Here is an 18,735-nt window from a genome sequence, read left to right on the forward strand (position 1 = left end):
AATGAGAGGACTTTTATTATTTCACAAACAACTAAAAGAAAACAGGAACCGACTACTTTTTCTTACATTCTGATACTAGTAAACTGGAAAAAACACTGATGTTGTCTGGTAGTAGTAAGCTCATAAACCTATAGCCATAACAGTGCTGAAAAATATGTAGAAAAAGAACAAATTTTAACAGTGAAACAGAATCAAATTATATTTTATCTGAAGACTGTCCATGGAACGCTTCTGCATAATGTATGAAATCATATAAACAGCAACAATCAGATTGTTATATATTACATGTTTATTATAGGTGCAATTTTTAAAACATTTTTTGTAAAAGATCAGATGTATTTACAATTTTTCTAAGATTTATATTGCTTTAATTTACAGTTTGTAGAACCTGTAGACCCTTCAGATTTGAGTTTACAAATTCTCCCAAGAGGCAGCTACAAAGGCGATATCTTTATAAACAAGCAAGATCCAGCTTGCTACATGAAATTTCCACGAGATAGGTTTTATTTATACACATCTATACCTATATTTAGATATAGATTTTTTTAAAAAAATTATAAAGTTGCATGGCTTCAAAAATTATAACCTGCAGCCTTTGTGAATATGTATTTGAGAACATTTGGTAGTAAGGCTAGAAGGTGCTGAAATTTAGCACTAATTTAGAAAGAATGCATGATTAAAATGGAAGATAAAACAGACTGACTTTCAAAAGTTATTGAACTGTTCAGTTAGTTGTTGATTGTATTAGCAGATTACGATTAAGAATCCATTAAAAGTCTGTACCATCTAAAATCTCAATTTGTTAAAAATTCCATCAAAACATTTTATTCTACAATATAAAAATTCACTGTGTAGTACTCTAATGGAATCTTAGTTTTTTTTATAAAACAAGGCAAATATATAAGCTAATTTTTGACTGCAATTCTATAATCAGTTATTAATCTATGAATTATTCATGCTTTTCAGTATTTGTCTGAAAACAATTACAATTGGATTCATTTTTGGTTAAAAATGTAAAACTGAAGAATTTTGAGTGAGACGCCAGAGTTGAAAATCAAAGATAAAGTGGCTTTTTTTTCTTAAGGAAAAAAAATTTAGCTGCCATTTCCCCCCATCCCAATAATGAGCCAGAGTATCTTGTACATTACAATGTCATAATGTAGTATCTTTCTGAGACATTTATATCACAGCTAAAGAATGAATGTTGCTGGGCTGCTGAAGGTCTATCTGTCACATGAAGTGATGGCCAAGGTTTATTTCTTTAAAAAAAAAAAGATCCATGTATCTTTAAAAATAAGACAGCCACATCTTAGGTGTCTGATCCCCCCCCCAAATATCACTGATACTTTCCCTCCACTTCTGGTAGGAAATTAATGGTCTCACAAAAGGGAGGAAAAGATATCCCATTTATCCTAGGTATTCATTACTTTCTTGTCAATAGAACAGAATACATCTAGCTTTATTTGTAGTGTGCTAAGGATTCAACAAAATTTAGTGGCCATATAGAACACTGATGTATTTATCCACTATTTTATTCATTAATCCACTGAGTTAGTGATTTTCATGTATGGTTTTGTTAGCAACTAGTATTTGAAAAAAGTACTTAATTTCTGGTGATGTTGGCTATATAATTCACCCGCCCTAATAACTTTTGACTTTTACATTTAATCTTTTAAAGGCATATAAATTCTAAAAACAGGATTTGTGTCAAACTTATCTAAATGGGTCACTTTCTTTGTATTAGGGCTATTACCTGCTTCTTTATTTGTGGTCATAAAACATTTATTGAAATTATCAATAATTATTTTTGTTTTACTTAAAATAGACCTTTAAAACAACATTGCTGCTCATAAGCAACACTTTAAATCCATTGTATATGTTTGAAAGCATATGAAATTCAGCTTTTTGTAGCTAGGAAATTCTACACTTTTCAGAAGTGTAGCATTTTTTATTATTTTAAAATTTAATTCAGTGTCAGGATTTTACACATCTTTGGTGATATTTTAAATGTTGATACTATATGGTAACTGACAAAAGTTAAAAGGTTTCTTTTGTAATGGCTGCATTTATTGCATTTAACCCAACAGAAGTTATTTTAAAGGCTATTTTCTGTTTTGATTTTCAAATGCCAGGTTATATCCAATTGTGCCTATCTTCCAGAGAAAGAAATTGTAGTGTGCTGGTTGGCTTCTCCTTCCCACTTTAAATGCCTCATGACCCCACAAAATCGACACCAGAAGTCCTGAAGAGCCTCCCTAGCAAATTTGAGGGGTACATGGAAGATAGAACACAACTGATTCTTCCATTCTGTAAGCATAAGATTACTTCCTTCAAGTTTACTAATTGGAAGATCTAGTTAGTTAAAACAAGAAATGAGAAGCACATAAATATTTGACAGGCACAGCTTTGAAAAGGCACAAACATTACACATTTCATATAAAAATAAATAATCTACAGCATTAATTAAAATTACAACTCCCATCATGTTAACTAATGGCAGAAGTAAATAACTCTGTTGTACATTGCAATTTTAAAAAACCATTGCACTTTACATTAAAAACCATCTATTATAAAACACTGGTCATTTAATTATGTATGATATATGGAAATAAAGTTATTTTTATAGATAATCTCTAATAAGATATGACACATGAATATGCAAGTGTGAAAACAAAAAAAAATACTTTGCCACTGTTTTGTTTATGGAATGGCAATATTGAAAAATATACTTCAGTAATATTTATAGAAAGCTACAATATAGTTTTGTTTAAGATATCACAAAGCATCACACACTTTAAATACCACACATAACTGCTATTTGGCTCCGAGGCTACATTACTATTAAGTATTTCAGTATCTTGTTTCAGTATTGCAACTGATTTTCTATATTGTTGGAGTTCATTTCAGTGCTATTTCAAAACAGAATATTTTTTAAACTGACTTATTTTCAAAAGTGCATTTTGTTGGGTATAAACTCCAAAAACTATGCAATGTGTTTTCAAAAATTAATGCATGTTAAAATAGTGTTGGAAAGATAGTAAGAGATTGAATAAACTTCTTATTCATTGGAAAATAACTTAGTTTTCTTAACAGGCTGTTCAGCAATCTGCCATATATCGTCCTGAAAGACATAAAAAGACCCAGTTAGTATCTCAATAAACAACATTAATAGGAAAGTAATTTTTTAAACGAGACTTCCACATGTTTTGCCACCCTGGGCTGTTTACTTCAGTCCTCATAGTGATGATCTCTGACCTTCCATCTAAAATTAGGATTTCATGAATGGCATGAATCCTTCCACTTCCTCCCAGGCTCCAAGGATGGAAGAATTGGTTAGTTGCAGCCAAGGAACCTGGTGTGCTTTATCATGCAAAGCCCTCTGCTGCCCTTACACATAGGAGGAGAGTTTTTCCGGGTGTGGAACTGTTACATGAACCAGAAGAATGGGCAGAAAAGACAGTACTTACTACCTGTATTACACACACACACACACACACACACACACACACACAAACATGTTTTAATCAAAATGCAAAATTAGTATACACATTTTTTCTAACTTTTTCTAACTTCTAACTTAATAACTTTGTTCCACACCACCCAGTGTCACCTTTTTATGCAGTGGGTAGCCTTATAAATTTGAAAAACAACCTGATAACAGGATTATAGAACTGTAAACATCTATTACAAAAAGTTTTACCCTTATGATTCTATATAGCAACAGCACATAGACTTATGTACTTTCTTACTTCTATATACGTCTATATACTTCTATATACTTTCCAGAGGCTTTCTAGGAGCCTGGGGTGGGCGAAAATGGCCTCACCCCCCCTTCCCGGAGCCAGAAACAGCCCATTTTCTGACTTCTGGTGGGCCCGGTAGGTCTGTTTTTTGCTCTCCTCAGGCTCCAGAGGCTTTCTAGGAGTCTGGGGAGGGCGAAAAACATGCAAACCGGAAGTTTGGGAACGGACTTCCAGGTTGCCCATTGGGATGTTTTTCTCCCTCCGGAGCTTCAGGAGGCTTTCCTGAAGCCTCTGGAGGGCGAAAAACAGTCCAATGCACAAACCGGAAGTCTATTCCTGAACTTCTGGTTTGTGCGTTGGGCAATTTTTTTACTCTCCCCAGACTCCTAGAAAGCCTCTGGAGCCTGGAGAGGGCAAAAAACGGACGAAAATCAAGGCTGAAAATCAGCTCCACGCTGGAGCTGACAGGGCAACGCCTCGTGTGCTCTCAGAAATGGCTCCGTGTGTCACCTGTAGCACGTTTGCCATAGGTTCACCATCACAGATCTAGGTCCTCATTTTACCCACCTCGGAAGGATGGAAGTCTGAGTCAACCTTGAGCCAGTGGGATTTGAACTGCTGAACTGCAGCTAGCAGTCAGCTGAAGTAGCCTGCAGTACTGCACTTTAACCACTGTGCCACCTCGGCTCTTGTCAAGCCACCTTGGTTCTCTTATCACCAATGATTGTCAGACATTACAAATTAGCTCTATAGGTTATCCTCAGAAGAACATTATCCTTCTTACCAGTGGCAAACCTCCTCTTAATCAGGGAAAGCCGATAGCCAGTGCCTATTAATTCAACATCTACTCCAGAAAGGGTACTTCCTTCACTGATAAATTGCACTGCAAGTGTTGTTGGCTTACTGGGTCCTTCAGAAAGGTCAAATTTAGCTCTGAGAGAGCCAGAGCCTATTCAGGAGGGAAGAGAGAGAGAAATAATCAAGAAGTCTGCTTATTAGCATAAGTACTAAAATACAAGTGATCTTTTGACTACTGATAATACATTTTTAAAAAATCTACAAAAGTTTCTCCAGTAACATTTCTTTTCACCTTGAAAGTGCCTCAAAATTCTTCATTATGATTTGCTGCAAAACACTAACACAATCAGCCAATTTTATTACAGCAACATAACAGTAGATGATGTTTAGCACAGTGTTCTTACAGTGAGGCAAAAAAGTATTTAGTCAGCCACCAATTGTGCAAGTTATCCCACTTAAAAAGATGAGAGAGGCCTGTAATTGGCATCATAGGTAGACCTCAACTATGAGAGACAAAATGTAAAAAAAAACACCAAACAATCACATTGGCTGATTTGGAAATAATTTATTTGCAAATTATGGTGGAAAATAAGTATTTGGTCAATATCAAAAGTTCATCTCAATACTTCGTTATATATCCTTTGTTGGCAATGACAGAGGTCAAACATTTCCTGTAAGTCTTCACAAGGTTGGCACACACTGTTGCTGATATGTTGGCCCATTCCTCCATGTAGATCTCCTCTAGAGCAGGGATGTTTGGGGGCTGTCGCTGGGCAACACGGACTTTCAACTCCCTCCAAAGGTTTTCTATGGGGTTGAGATCTGGAGACTGGCTAGGCCACTCCAGGACCTTGAAATGCTTCTTACGAAACCACTCCTTCGTTGCCCGGGTGGTATTTTTGGGATCATTATCATGTTGACAGACCCAGCCACTTTTCATCTTCAATGCCCTTGCTGATGGAAGGAGGTTTGCACTCAAAATCTCACGATACATGGCCCCATTCATTCTGTCTTGTACATGGATCAGTCGTCCTGGTCCCTTTGCAGAGAAACAGCCCCAAAGCATGATGTTGCGACCCCCATGCTTCACAGTAGGTATGGTGTTCTTTGGATGCAACTCAGCATTCTCTCTCCTCCAAACACGACGAGTTGTGTTTCTACCAAACGGTTCTATTTTGGTTTCATCTGACCATATGACATTCTCCCAATCCTCTTCTGGATCATCCAAATGCTCTCTAGCAATCTTCAGATGGGCCTGGATATGTACTGGCTTAAGCAGGGGGACACGTCTGGCACTGCAGGATCTGAGTCCCTGGCGACGTAGTGTGTTACTGATGGTAGCCTTTGTTACGTTGGTCCCAGCTCTCTACAGGTCATTCACTAGGTCCCCCCGTGTGGTCCTGGGATTTTTGCTCACCGTTCTTGTGATCATTTTGACCCCACGGGGTGAGAGCCCCAGATCAAGGGAGATTATCAGTGGTCTTGTATGTCTTCCATTTTCTAATTATTGCTCCCACAGTTGATTTGTTCACACCAAGCTGCTTGCCTATTGCAGATTCAGTCTTCCCAGCCTGGTGCAGGTCTACAATTTTGTTTCTGGTGTCCTTTGACAGCTCTTTGGTCTTCACCATAGTGCAGTTTAGAGTGTGCCTGTTTGAGGTTGTGGACAGGTGTCTTTTATACTGATAACAAATTCAAATAGGTGCCATTGATACAGGTAATGAGTGCAGGACAGAGGAGCCTCTTAAAGAAGAAGGTACAGATCTATGAGAGCCAAAAATCTTGCTTGTTTGTAGGTGACCAAATACTTATTTTCCACCATAATTTGCAAATAAATTCTTTCCAAATCAGCCAATGTGATTGTTTTTTTTTTTTTTACATTTTGTCTCTCATAGTTGAGGTCTACCTATGATGCCAATTACAGGCCTCTCTCATCTTTTTAAGTGGGAGAATGTGCACAATTAGTGGCTGACTAAATACTTTTTTGCCCCACTGTATAAATAGATGACATTGTAAGAATTGTTCTTAAAATATATTGTCATTTTACAATAATTTTTTAATTTACTTGGCTATTCAATTGACTGGAGTAATTTCATATATTTCCTATTGAATCTCATGTTTCTATTAACATATGTATTAATTAATTAGCATATGTATCAAGAGTTGTTCTTTAATCTTTTAAAATATATAAGATTAGTTATACCTTTCTTTATTGTGGCTCATGCATACATACAAACACACATACAAGTGTATACACATAGATCAATCTGGTATAAATCTCAGATCAAAAGTGACATACAAAAATGTCTGTTTAGTTGATCTACACCTATATCACTTGCTTAAGAAGATCTCATTTCAATATGGTGAACCAAAGCATATGTTTTATTTTAAATTGACTGTAGTTTAAATTACTCCATTTTTTTTCTTGTGTTTTTAAGGCTATTCTATATTGAGATGTTGATAACACTTATTTTTCTGCAACTCAATACAGTATATACTCATAATTTATTATGCTGTAATGAAAAAAGATAGATAAGGCTCAATGTCAGTTTTGATATATAAATGTTCTAAATAAATAAATTATTGCAAAATATGATAGTGTTGAGGAAAAAAATCCATCATAAAACTATCTTTGGGGAGAAAATAATTATTTATATTTCCATATACCAGAATATATGTTGTTAATTGGTTTTTTTTGGTCAAAATACCAATGGTAATTTTCTAATCTATAATAGTTAACGTAAAAGATTTCTTCTTACCGCCATTTTCTGATTTTTCTGAAAGACTAGTTAATTTCCACAAAGCTTTCATCTGCTCTGAGTTCCTGTAAGAAAATATATATATATATTGGCAGTTCTCCACACTGCTACTCTGCATCTATTATCTTAGACAATTTTTCAAGTAATTAAAAATACAATGCAAGTATGCATTGGACTCCAGACTCAAGCAGATTTTAGATATTCCCTCTGGAAAAGACAGTCCTTAATGTAACCTTAGAGCCAAGCTATTCATGGATTTTAAGTGATAACAAGCCTCTGAATTAGGTTCAGAAACTAACTGGTAGCCTATGAGACAACCAAATAACTGGTGATATATGACAAATATAGTTCTCATACCCTAATTGCTGTATTGTGCACTAATATTGTTTCCAATATATGGTCAAAGGCAGCCCAATGTTAAAAAAGATCAGTGATGGCGAACCTATGGCATGCGTGCCACAAGTGGCACGTGGAGCCATTTGTCAGGGCACGCGAGGCGCTGCCCTGTCAGCTGGCCAGCGCGCATGCCAGTTCACCTTTTTAAAAGCTATTTTTCGCCTTCCCCAGGCTCCAGAGGCTTTATAGGAGCCTGGGGAGGGTGAAAAGAGCCTCCCCCCCCCCCGGAGGCTTCAGGGACCGTCCCTAAAGCTTTCGGAATGCTTAAAACCACCCTCCGAGCAAACCGGAAGTGACTTCCGGGTTGCTCGGAGGGTCGTTTTAAGCGTTCCGAAGACTTCAGGGACCGTCCGGAGGCTTCCCTGACGCCTTCGGAGCGCTTAAAACCACCCTCAGAGCAACCCGGAAGTGACTTCCGGGTTGCTCGGAGGGTGGCTTTAAGCGTTCCGAAGGCTTCAGGGACCGTCCGAGGCTTCCCTGATGCCTTCGGAGCGCTTAAAACCACCCTCCGAGCAACCAGGAGTTTGCTCTGAGGGTGGTTTTAAGCGCTCCGAAGGCATCAGGGAAGCCTCCAGACGGTCCCTAAAGCCTTCGGAGGGCCTCCGTGGGGTTGGGGGAGGCTCCTTTCGCCCTCCCCAGGCTCCTATAAAGCCCCTGGAGCCTGGGGAGGGCGAAAAAAGCATGTAAAATGGGGGGGGGGGTTCGTGCGTTGTGAGCACATGCGCACTGGGGGGTCACACATTGCAATATGGGTGCGGCACGCCCGCACTCGACCCCCCTGCGCTCCCCCCACTTGTGGCACGCGAGTCAAAAAAGGTTCGCCATCACTGATATAGATGGTAATGTGGGTATAAGTCTCACAATTCTAATAGGGCAGTAACTGGTGCATCACTTTAGCTGAATGAGGAATACTTTGGCTATGGCTTTTATCTGTTGTCTCAATGAGTCTAAGGTAATCCCTAAATTGTGGACTTGCTCTTTCAGAGAGTAATGATCCCTTCTAGAGAAATCATCAGGGTAGCCAATAAGCTGAGATATTTTTGCATGGAAAGGAATTCTGTCTTGCTTGAATGGAATTTAAAATTATTTTGGCCCATCCAGGACCTTGCAAACTTCAGATACTCATTCAAGGTTTCCAAATCATCTCTGGTTAAGGCCAGGGTGATTATATATACTGTAATTCAGTACCATCAGCATACTATTGGCATTTCAATCCAAACCAGTGGAATATCTTTTCCGGCAGTTTCATACAAATGTTAAATCCTAAAGGCACACAACACTGGAATAATTGTAAATCATAAACAAGTGTTGTGCACAAGATACACAGGAGCCAAGATTGTTTAGGACAAGGATGTCAAACTGGATTTCTTCTAGGGCCAGATCAGCAATGTAGTTTTCCGTGGGCTGGCTGGGGTTGGGGGGGAGGGGAGACAGGATAGATGCCTCCTGCAGCACCGTGCAGACCAAAAGGGGACACGATCCCCCGTGACTCATTTTTGTTGCCAGAGACACCATGGGCCGGTCCTTTGCTATTTCCATGCTGGCCCGCGGGCTACATTTAAGAACCCGGCAGGCTGAATCCAGCCTGCAGGCCTTGAGTCTGACATCCCTGGTTTAGGACAAGCTCATGAGTGCCATGGAATCTTAATCACCTTTATACTCATTCAATGACAAAGAAGCTATAGATCTCCAGCATTAACAGCATAGAAATCACCAACAGTCCTATGATAAGATCCAGAAATTTAAAAAGAGCCATTGCTGGGTAAGTTGGATACTACACTAGCAGTTATCTCAACTTGTCCTTACAGTTCAGTGTCACATAAAAATACTTTCATTCATTGAGAAGAATGGGAATGAGGAAAGAATTATCAAATGGTTAAAAGGTGGGGGGAGGAATTTTCCAAAAAGACTACACAGTTCTGAGAAAAAACATATGAAAGTAACTCAAAATAGCCTCAGGTAGACTTTCAATATACTGTTATTCTATCCTACAACAATTTTAAAAACGTTACTGGAATCCCTGCGATGCCTGTTTCTTGACAATGCGTAGGTCAAAGGACTGACAACAATCTTGAAAATCTGTCAAAAGCTTTTTTCTCAGGACTGTGTAGTCTCAAACTTTCCCCCTCCCCCACAGGTTTGCTTATTTCTTCTTCCTCATTTCCAAAGCCAGGCCTATATTATTCTGCATCCATGTACCACTACAGTACTGCATCTCATCATGCAAAGAGCAATCATTCATGCCTAGACTTCTGCAAGACCTAAAATCCAGAAGATAAATCTCTGACAAGGCCAATACCCACCACTATCCAAACAGGTTTCAGTTTTACACACCAGGTAGGGCGGTACCAAAATATTGTGGACAGATGAAGTCTTATTCCAGACAGATACTGTATTAACTAGAAGCAGCAGTAGATCAAAAATTACACAATCCAGTAACTAGACACCTTAGAAATGGACCTGCAGCAAATTTCTTTTTATGCATCAACCAAGCTTCTGTAATAGCTACCCCATCATAAAGTTCCCATTGGTCTCACAACACTTCCCTCTTTCAGTTCCATGAGAACTGCTTCAAGCATCAATAATCAATGTATTTAAGAAATGGCTTTAGAAGATACGACAAGAATCTTAATATGAATTTAATGCAGTATGAATAATAAAAAAAGTTACCATTTTGCTGGTGGAAGTGACTGCATGTTTATTACACCTCCATCAACTGGTACGATGACTTGTATATTGGATAACATATTTGGCATTGCCATAGATGCTGGATTGTATTTGTAATCAACTCTTACATCAGTTGTGCTAGCATTACATTTCCAATATGTGGCAAGGTTCAGAGGTGTAGACTGGATACCGTTTGACAATACCTTTAAAAATAATAAAATAACTACTTTTAGGATCAATTCTGAAAAATCTCATGACTTCCAAAGTTCATTTTCTACTTCATGTACTTTTGGTCTCTAAAGAGCCAATTATTATTAAAGTTAATTTCATAAAAATAGAGATTTTGAGATGTTTTCATTATTGGTATTAATAATCATTTAATTATAATTGTATAGTTAAATGCCCTAGGTTGGAATTACTTAACCTATTATTACTTAACCTATGTTATGTAATAGGAAATTGTTAAATATTGTAAGCTTCAAAGATGGTCTAATAGCTTTGACTGGCCTAGGAAATGATTAAATTAGGAACTAGTGAAGAGGAGTCGCGATTCTTCTTTTATTGCTTTTGCTGAATCTATTGGATCTTCTCAGCAACACTATTATTAAACTATTGTTGATGCCCCCACCTGACCATCTAGCCTGGAAAAGGAGAATTCTGTTAGTTCTGCATTTTCTTGAAGTGTTCAAAATATAGTTTTCAATAACTACTGTTAAAAAATTGAATAAAAATGGAAAACAAAATGTCAAGATGGGTGCAGTTTTAATCAATATCTAATGAACATCTAATAAAAAGGGATCTACCTGTTTTTATGGGGGCTGCACACATTCAATTCAAAAGATCAGATTCATAGACTGGAAAAATTCCTGTACCGGGTTTTGCTTTTGTAAGTCTTCAAGTGCAGTTATGATTAAGAAGGTTTTTGTCCAGCTGTTACTGGTGTACTAATTGATCCTTTTTATCTTCACATATGCCTTGTTACTCAATAAGTATTACTCACACTTATTATTATGAGTAGGACTATCTTTGAAAAATTCACCTAGTGAAAAATGCAATTGCTTAAGTTTTAACTGGACTCTGAGAATCTGACATCTTTCTTGTTTTTTAAGCAGTTGTTAATCATTTGCAGACTCAGTTCAGAATATTGCTTATTTTTAAGACCCGGATACCTAAAATAATGTATGCCATATGACCATTGAAGTCAGCTGGACGACTGTTTTGTGCATTCAGCTTCATGTTGAGGTGTAGTTACGGCTAAGGTCAAATCTTCCATGCTGAGTTGGGTGCTATAACTATACTTTGTTTTGTGACTTTTAATTAATTAGTGTTTTATTTTCACACAGGTTGTAACATACCATCAGGCCAGTGGTGAGTTCCTGCCGGATCGCACCGGATTGCGTGCTCCCTTTCGGCGCTAAACCCGGAAGTACGTTCTTGCCCCGCCCCTGGCGACGCGACGACGCTTGCCTGCGCTCCACCAGCTCGGCTGGGAACGGAGACGTTTCCTCAGCGGAGCGGAGCGCCTGAAAGGGACGCAGGCTCAGCCTGCCAGGCTGCCACCACTCCACTGAAGACATTGCTGAGCAGAGAAACGTCTCCGTTCCCAGCCGAGCTGGTGTAGCGCAGGCAAGCGTCATCGCGTCGCCAGGGGCGGGTCCAGAACGTACTTCCGGGTTTAGCGCCGAAAGGGAGCGCGCGATCCGGTGCGATCCGGCAGGAACCCACCACTGCATCAGGCTAACTGCTCCATACTGTAAATACAGCCTTGCTAATATTTGCTGAAAATGAATGAAGTAACATGGATAGATTTGGAATGCTGGAACCTTGTAGGGTTGCATAAATATACAATACAATAAATATACAATGCAGTTTGGAGAACCATTATGGAGTCTATTGCTAATTTAGATTGGGTGTTGTGATCAATCAAGCAACTATGATTGGAGTGGTTTACTATTGTTGTTCATCAGTATCTGGATGACTACCTGTTTCAGACAATACCATATCCCTATATTCTATTTCAGAAGCTTTTAAATATGCTTTTGAATGTGGTTTTAAAACTGTGTATTGTGCAGATTGGTTCAGAGAGATTCTGTCTCTTCTTTTACATTATAGTTAAAAGATAATATCCTCATTATGACAAAACGACTGTATTTTTTCTTATTTAAGGAATAAAAATCTCCCAAATTACATAGTACTCTATGTATACAGATGAGGCAGCAATGCTATGCTAGCCTTTTTTCAAACTCAAGACTTCCTTTTATGATTCAATCATTTTATTATGGTTCTTCCCTGGCGTTTAGGGGATATCCATCTTCTCCACAGTATGGAAATCTTACTTTCCAAGCCATGACTGTGGAATATAAAGACATATTACATATAGCGAGGAAGGAAGTCAAGAGACTGAGACATATGGAACATTTTAAGGTTAGTGCTGAGCTGGCACTCCCTCTAGCAGAAACAGAAATGCCATGTTGCTGACTTTTTGCCATGTCAGCCCATTCTCTTTTGTTAACAGCCCAGGGGCTAAAAGTAACGGGAAGAAAAGGGGGAGTTTCCTTAGTAAATCTGAATCCACAGCTGCCAATGTTGGGAACTCGGAGGAATCAGCAAATAACTCGCCACCACTAATGAAGATATGCTGCAGGCCAGAAGGCAGTGTAGCATAAAGGTACTGAATGGCTTTGAAGACCTTGCATACTGCTTGCAAGGACTGCGAAGTACAAATCAGCAGGAGCGAGAACACTAAAACATTTTGATGTTAGGGATTCCTAAGTATCTGATTGGCTATAGGGAGGTGGATCAAACTGGCCATCGCATTGGCCTATGAGGTTCAGCACCTTCCGGTGCCCCAGGGCATCACTCCAGCAGGCGGCTATCATGGAGATTTGCAGGGCGGCTTTGTGGGCGTCCCGTCTCCCTTTATCAGGCACTACAGGTTAGACGTGTTTGCATCGGCTGATGCAGCGTTTGGTCGTAGGGTGTTACAACAGGTGGTAGCGCATGAGGGCCCCAGGACCAATAGTACCCCCCCTGAGGGACGTTAACTTGGGTATGTCCCAATCTTGGCTGATTCTGCAAAATTCCTCCGGAAAATGACAGTTGGTCTTACCTGAACTGTTGTTTTAGGAGGTTTTGCAGGATTAGCCAGGTTCCCGCCCTAGCATTGGTCCAGGGGTTGGGTAGTTCAGGGGGTAGGGTATGTTCCCTTATGACTTGTTTTCAGGTGTTTTGCAGTGGTCTTGACTCATTGAAACTGGGAACCAGAAGCAAGGAGCACAGAGGCGTGGCTTCAAATTAACTCTGTCTCAAGGCCAATTGGACATTACAATACCCAATCCTGGCTAATCCTGCAAAATTCCTCCGGAAAATACAAAAATTACCTGATACTTCAGAACTTCTACGTTGTAATAAGAAGCAGAAGGATTCTGCTCGGATAGCTTTTTGAGGTAGACTGTGACAGCTTGCATATCCATCCAAAAATCCCTTGTACTGGAATCACTTTGTGATGGATCACTGTGAACAAAATGTAGGCATGAAAACATATATTTAAACATCTGTGTTACCAAGATTGAGAAGATTCATGGCGGTAGATAACAATGTTCTCTTTTATGTCGAAGTAGCCTTAGAAATCTATTATGAAGAAAATGGTTTCTTGAAACTACCAGAAGGTATTTCTATCTTCCATCATTAAAAGCAAAACAATAAATGCAGAGACTGACAGAATTTGTTCGTGACAGAGAACCTTTCTACACGCAAGATAGAAAGCTAGTATGTTAACTGATGTCCAAGACTAGAAAGCAATTCAATGTCAGAAAAGAGAGGAAACAGATGATAGCAGAATTGACTGATTTACATGAAATTTCAAGACCACTTTGGGCAGAAAGATAATTTCTAGCATAATATATTTTTCTCTATGAGATTGTAAGTATGTGTTGGTCTATGTACAAAACCTGTACATCTCCTGATACTTGGAATGACATGACTGTCACCAAGAAGTCTTTAAACTCTATGGTCATGACATTGTGCAGTGGAACTGCTGGAAATTATAAATGATCTAAGCCAGTGCCTCCCCTACCTTTTCCTTCATTTTCCAAAACTGTTTATCAAATGTTCCTTTTATCTAATATAGGTAAAACACATTTTAAATCAATTTAAGTGTTGCTGTACTGTCCGATAATTGATCCATGTGTCAAACCCTCCACTTTCACTCAATTTTGGGTAATTTACTTAGATTTGGGAAGCAGTGATATAAACTGTACAAGTTCCAATGCTTTCAGTGCAGCAAGGAGTTTTAGACAAATAATCAAGGATCAGTTCAGTCTTTAGGATTTTGTGTTTAATATGCTAATGTTCTGTCTATGATTTCTGAAGTTTAAGTGTTCTCTCTCTAATCTCAAATATTTAATTAATAAGTAGGAAATGTCTTTCTTTGCTAAATTACTGTTATGTGTGTCCAAAAAAGACAAAGCAGTATCAATCTCCTCTTTCTCCAAAAAGAACAGTTTCTCAGAGTTGAAGTTGAAGAACAGCTGAAAGCTAAGTTTATTTCTGACCCAAAATTTAAAGTAGCCAGTCAGCAAAAGGCTATAGAGAATTGCTTTAAAAGTTGTAGGTCTGATTTGTAGCCTTTTGGAATGACTGACTGTATAAAGATAAAAAACTGCAATTACCTAGCTTATAAATTCTGAGGAAAAACATGTCACTTATTTTGCAGCAAAAACAAGAATATTGTGCTCCCCCCCACACCCCAAAGTGTTTCTCTTAGTTTTTGTTCTGGAAGCTGCAGTGATCAAAGTTTTTCTTTTAAAAATTAAGTATTTCATTTTTTAAAATGTTATTCCTGATAAATATTTTCAGTTATAATTCTTTTTCCTTGGCCTACAGAAATTATTTTCCCTATGTGCATCTTCATTAAGTTCCTGAAAAGTGAAAGCCTTAGATGTCCTTACGCAAAGAGACACACTTCCTAAATTAGGCAAAATAATTATGGCTAGAGTTTTTTTTTTAAGCATAACAGATCCTTGTTGGACTATAACAGTGATCCAGCTAAAAGGAAGACAAATGTGATAATATTGACACAAAAGTAATATATGTTGCAATAAAGCAACAATCTCAAGGTAGGCATCATTGAAGTCTAGTTTCCAAAATGAAGGAAAGGGGCAGAAGAGCAACACTGTAAAAATTTCAGTCCTGACAAAATAATCTAGTCTCCAATTAGGCAGAGACCCTCATCCTCCTCTGATGCTGTAAAATAACTGGAGAACCTCCTTTTCATAGGAATGTGTTTTTTTCATTTCTGCATCAAAACTTTCTGAGAAAAATCAGCAGTCACGAAATAACAACAGAACTTAACGCAGAATCAAATAATGATAAGATCTATAGTCTTCTGAAAGTTCAACTATTTGTATCTGCTGCTTTGAAAATAGATATGCTCAGTCGGGCATACATTACTCTTTTTTGTTGTCAAGGAGATAAAAGCGAAAGAAAGACATTTTCTGCAACAAAAATATGTTAATAGTACACCATACGGTTATGATGACTGGCAATAAAAAAAAAGTTCCACTCAATTTATGTCTCTCTTTGTCAATTGATGCCAGGTGTGCTGATAGGTAACACTTACATGGAGTTACTTCAATCACACTAAAATTTAGGGAAAGTTGCTAAAAGATCAAACATTATTCTCTCATGCTTGCCAATATCCTGAATTATCTGGAAAATTTTTACAGATGTTGATATCTGCAAAGTAAGCCAACTTTAAGTAAACTGGTAGTTGCAGAATGGCTTCAAGATAATTGTCAGAATGTATTCTAATAAAAATGGGGGCATATATGGTCCATTGAAGCTGGTGACCTTTAAACCTAACCCATTAACAGTTGTTCCCGCTTAATGCTTAAATTCCTCAGTTAATGACAGAGTAGATCAAGCTTCAACAGCAAAAAGAGCAAAAGCACTTCTTGAAGAAGTTATAAAATAAACTATGAATCAATGAGCAATAATGTTTCAAAACATTACAGCAACACTTAAGCATCTAATCTACATGGTTAAAATTTTTTTTCGCTATTTCCTTTTCGTTTTATGTTATATATTTTTAAACTATCAGGCATTACAATGTTCAATTTATTCTGTAATCCTTTCTAGAAGTATTTCAAATTGAACAGCAATGTATAATATCATAACATACAACATAATTTAGCATAGCTTAGATGGATTTTTTTTAAAAAAATCCATCTTAAAAGCTGGATTAACATTATTTAGAACAGTTTTCTGAAATGAAATACCGCTATAAAATTAACAGTTAATTTTAATTTGTTACAATCATAAAATGATTTTTTATTAAATTATAAAACTTAAATGCAAGAAATATAAGGGTATTTATGAAAAAAGCATACTTTGCAAGTCAAGTAGAATGAAACAATAAAAAGATAATAAAAAGTATGGCTTTATAATAAATAAAATATACAAAACCTGTACACGAGTTGCACATTTGGAACAATCTGCTCTAGTTTGCTTGTGTTTTTTACCCTAAAGCAAAGCACAGCAGGAGATGGATTGCTAGTGAACACTTTAATAATTCCACTTGGGAATGAAACTGTCATATCACCAGTTATTTTCACAATACATCTAGAGAAAAATTTAAATAGACAAATGTTACTTTTACAGCTATAATTGTTGCAATCACAGTAAAATATATCATTGGATTTGAAATATACATATACTCATTTATACATTTAAACTGTAAACAAGTATTAGCTGCCATTTTTAATTTATTGAGCTCAGTTGCCTGCCTTATCTTGTAGAATTCAGGCAAAGCAAAATGGGAAGCCAATTTTCCTCACATAAACTTTCCCAGAGCAACTTTACTCTTATTTTCAGGAAGTGCTCAGCATCCAAAGCATAGTTACCATCTTTGGAAATGCTCCAAATAGAATTTATGCAAATGCCATTCTATACTTTTGGAGAAGCTTAAAATTGTAGATTTCAGCTCCCAGAATTTTCCAGCCAGCATGTTGGTTGAAATCCACAATTTAAAGTTGCCAAATTTGAAAAACGTTGATGGAGACAGCCTACTCCATTCATTCCAACCAAGTACATACAAATACTACCTTAGTTGTAGAAGACAAAGGTAAGTTCTGATCAGAATTTGGGGGAGTGGAATGATTACACCGGAGTATAAGATGCACCATGGTTTTGAAGAGGTATATTTTTAAAAAAGAAAGTGGGTAGATAGAGGAATAGCGAGGGAGAGAAAGAGAGAGAAATACAGTAGGTAGGTAGGTAGGTAGGTAGGTAGGTAGGTAGGGAAAGAGAGTAGTTAGGTAGGTAGGTAAGTAGGTAGAGGGGTAGAGAGAGAGAAATAGAAAGAGAGAGAAAAATACAGTAGATAGGTAGGGGGAGAGAGAGAGTAGGTAGGTTGGTAGGTAGAGGGATAGAAAGAGAGAAATACAGTGGTTAGGTAGAGAGAGAGTAGGTAGGTAGAGGGATAGAGAGAGAGAAATAGAGAGAAATACAGTAGATAGATAGGGAGAGAGAGAGAGAGAGTAGGTAGTTAGGTAGATAGAGGGAGGGAGGGAGGGAGGGAGGGAGGGAGGGAGAGAGAGAGAGAGAGAGAGAGAAATACAGTAGGTAGGTAGGGGGAGAAAGAGTTGTTTCCAGGTGTATTTATCCATGTGCTGGAGAAGGAAATTGTTGACAATCTGCAGCACCTAAAACTTTGTTGCTGCTGGCACAGCACTTGATCAATGTAATTCTCATCAATCAGTTAAAGAGCTTTCCAAAAGGAAAAAAAGTTTTTGCACTCTGCAAACCTCCGCAAAAATGGCCCGTTTTTCGCAAAAACAGGCCCATTTTGTTTCCGAAAAAAAGGCATGAATAGCTTTGGGGGGGGGCTTGCAGAGTGCTCCTGGGGGGCCCAAAACAAGGAAAAACGGCCCGTTTTTTGTGAAAACGGGCCCATTTTTCATCAAAAAAATTGCATGCATAGCCTTATGGAGGCTTATAGAGTGCTGCTGGGGGCTAGGCAAAAAACGGCCCTGTTTTTGCTCATTTCTTTTTAAAAAAATTTTTTTTTATTTTTTATTTTCAAAACAAACACAACACAAAGAATCTACCTTCCTTACATACTGTAGAAAGTGTATCAGTTGGTTACAAAAAACGTTTGTGCATCTCTTCCATAGTCATCAACCATCATTCATATTAACTCAACTATTTTAACTCAGATATTTATATATGTTACCATCATCATACCGCTATTTTCATTTGACTATAATTGTTTAAACGTCCTTCATCATAAAATATACCAAGATTCAATACATAATCACATACTGGCATTTCATTTACTATTTCTAAAATCCTCCAATAACACTGAATCCTTA

At 37.7% G+C, this 18,735-nt stretch overlaps 1 protein-coding gene across 1 annotated transcript in view; it reads right to left on the reverse strand.

The window, feature by feature from the left end:
* Positions 1 to 271: 271 nt before the first annotated feature.
* FCHO2 (FCH and mu domain containing endocytic adaptor 2) overlaps positions 272 to 18,735 on the reverse strand; it is an 89,076-nt gene continuing 70,612 nt past the window's right edge. The window contains exons 20-25 of the mRNA XM_081945202.1: positions 16,829 to 16,984; positions 13,744 to 13,876; positions 10,367 to 10,566; positions 7,301 to 7,365; positions 4,528 to 4,692; positions 272 to 3,121 (exon numbers count right to left, since the gene is read on the reverse strand). Of these exons, the coding sequence (XP_081801328.1) occupies positions 3,099 to 3,121; positions 4,528 to 4,692; positions 7,301 to 7,365; positions 10,367 to 10,566; positions 13,744 to 13,876; positions 16,829 to 16,984 (742 nt within the window). The 3' untranslated portion in view covers positions 272 to 3,098. The remainder of the gene's footprint in view (positions 3,122 to 4,527; positions 4,693 to 7,300; positions 7,366 to 10,366; positions 10,567 to 13,743; positions 13,877 to 16,828; positions 16,985 to 18,735) is intronic.

Source organism: Natrix helvetica (genome assembly GCF_964273705.1).
Source record: "Natrix helvetica genome assembly, chromosome: 2".
Taxonomy (NCBI): domain Eukaryota; kingdom Metazoa; phylum Chordata; class Lepidosauria; order Squamata; family Natricidae; genus Natrix; species Natrix helvetica.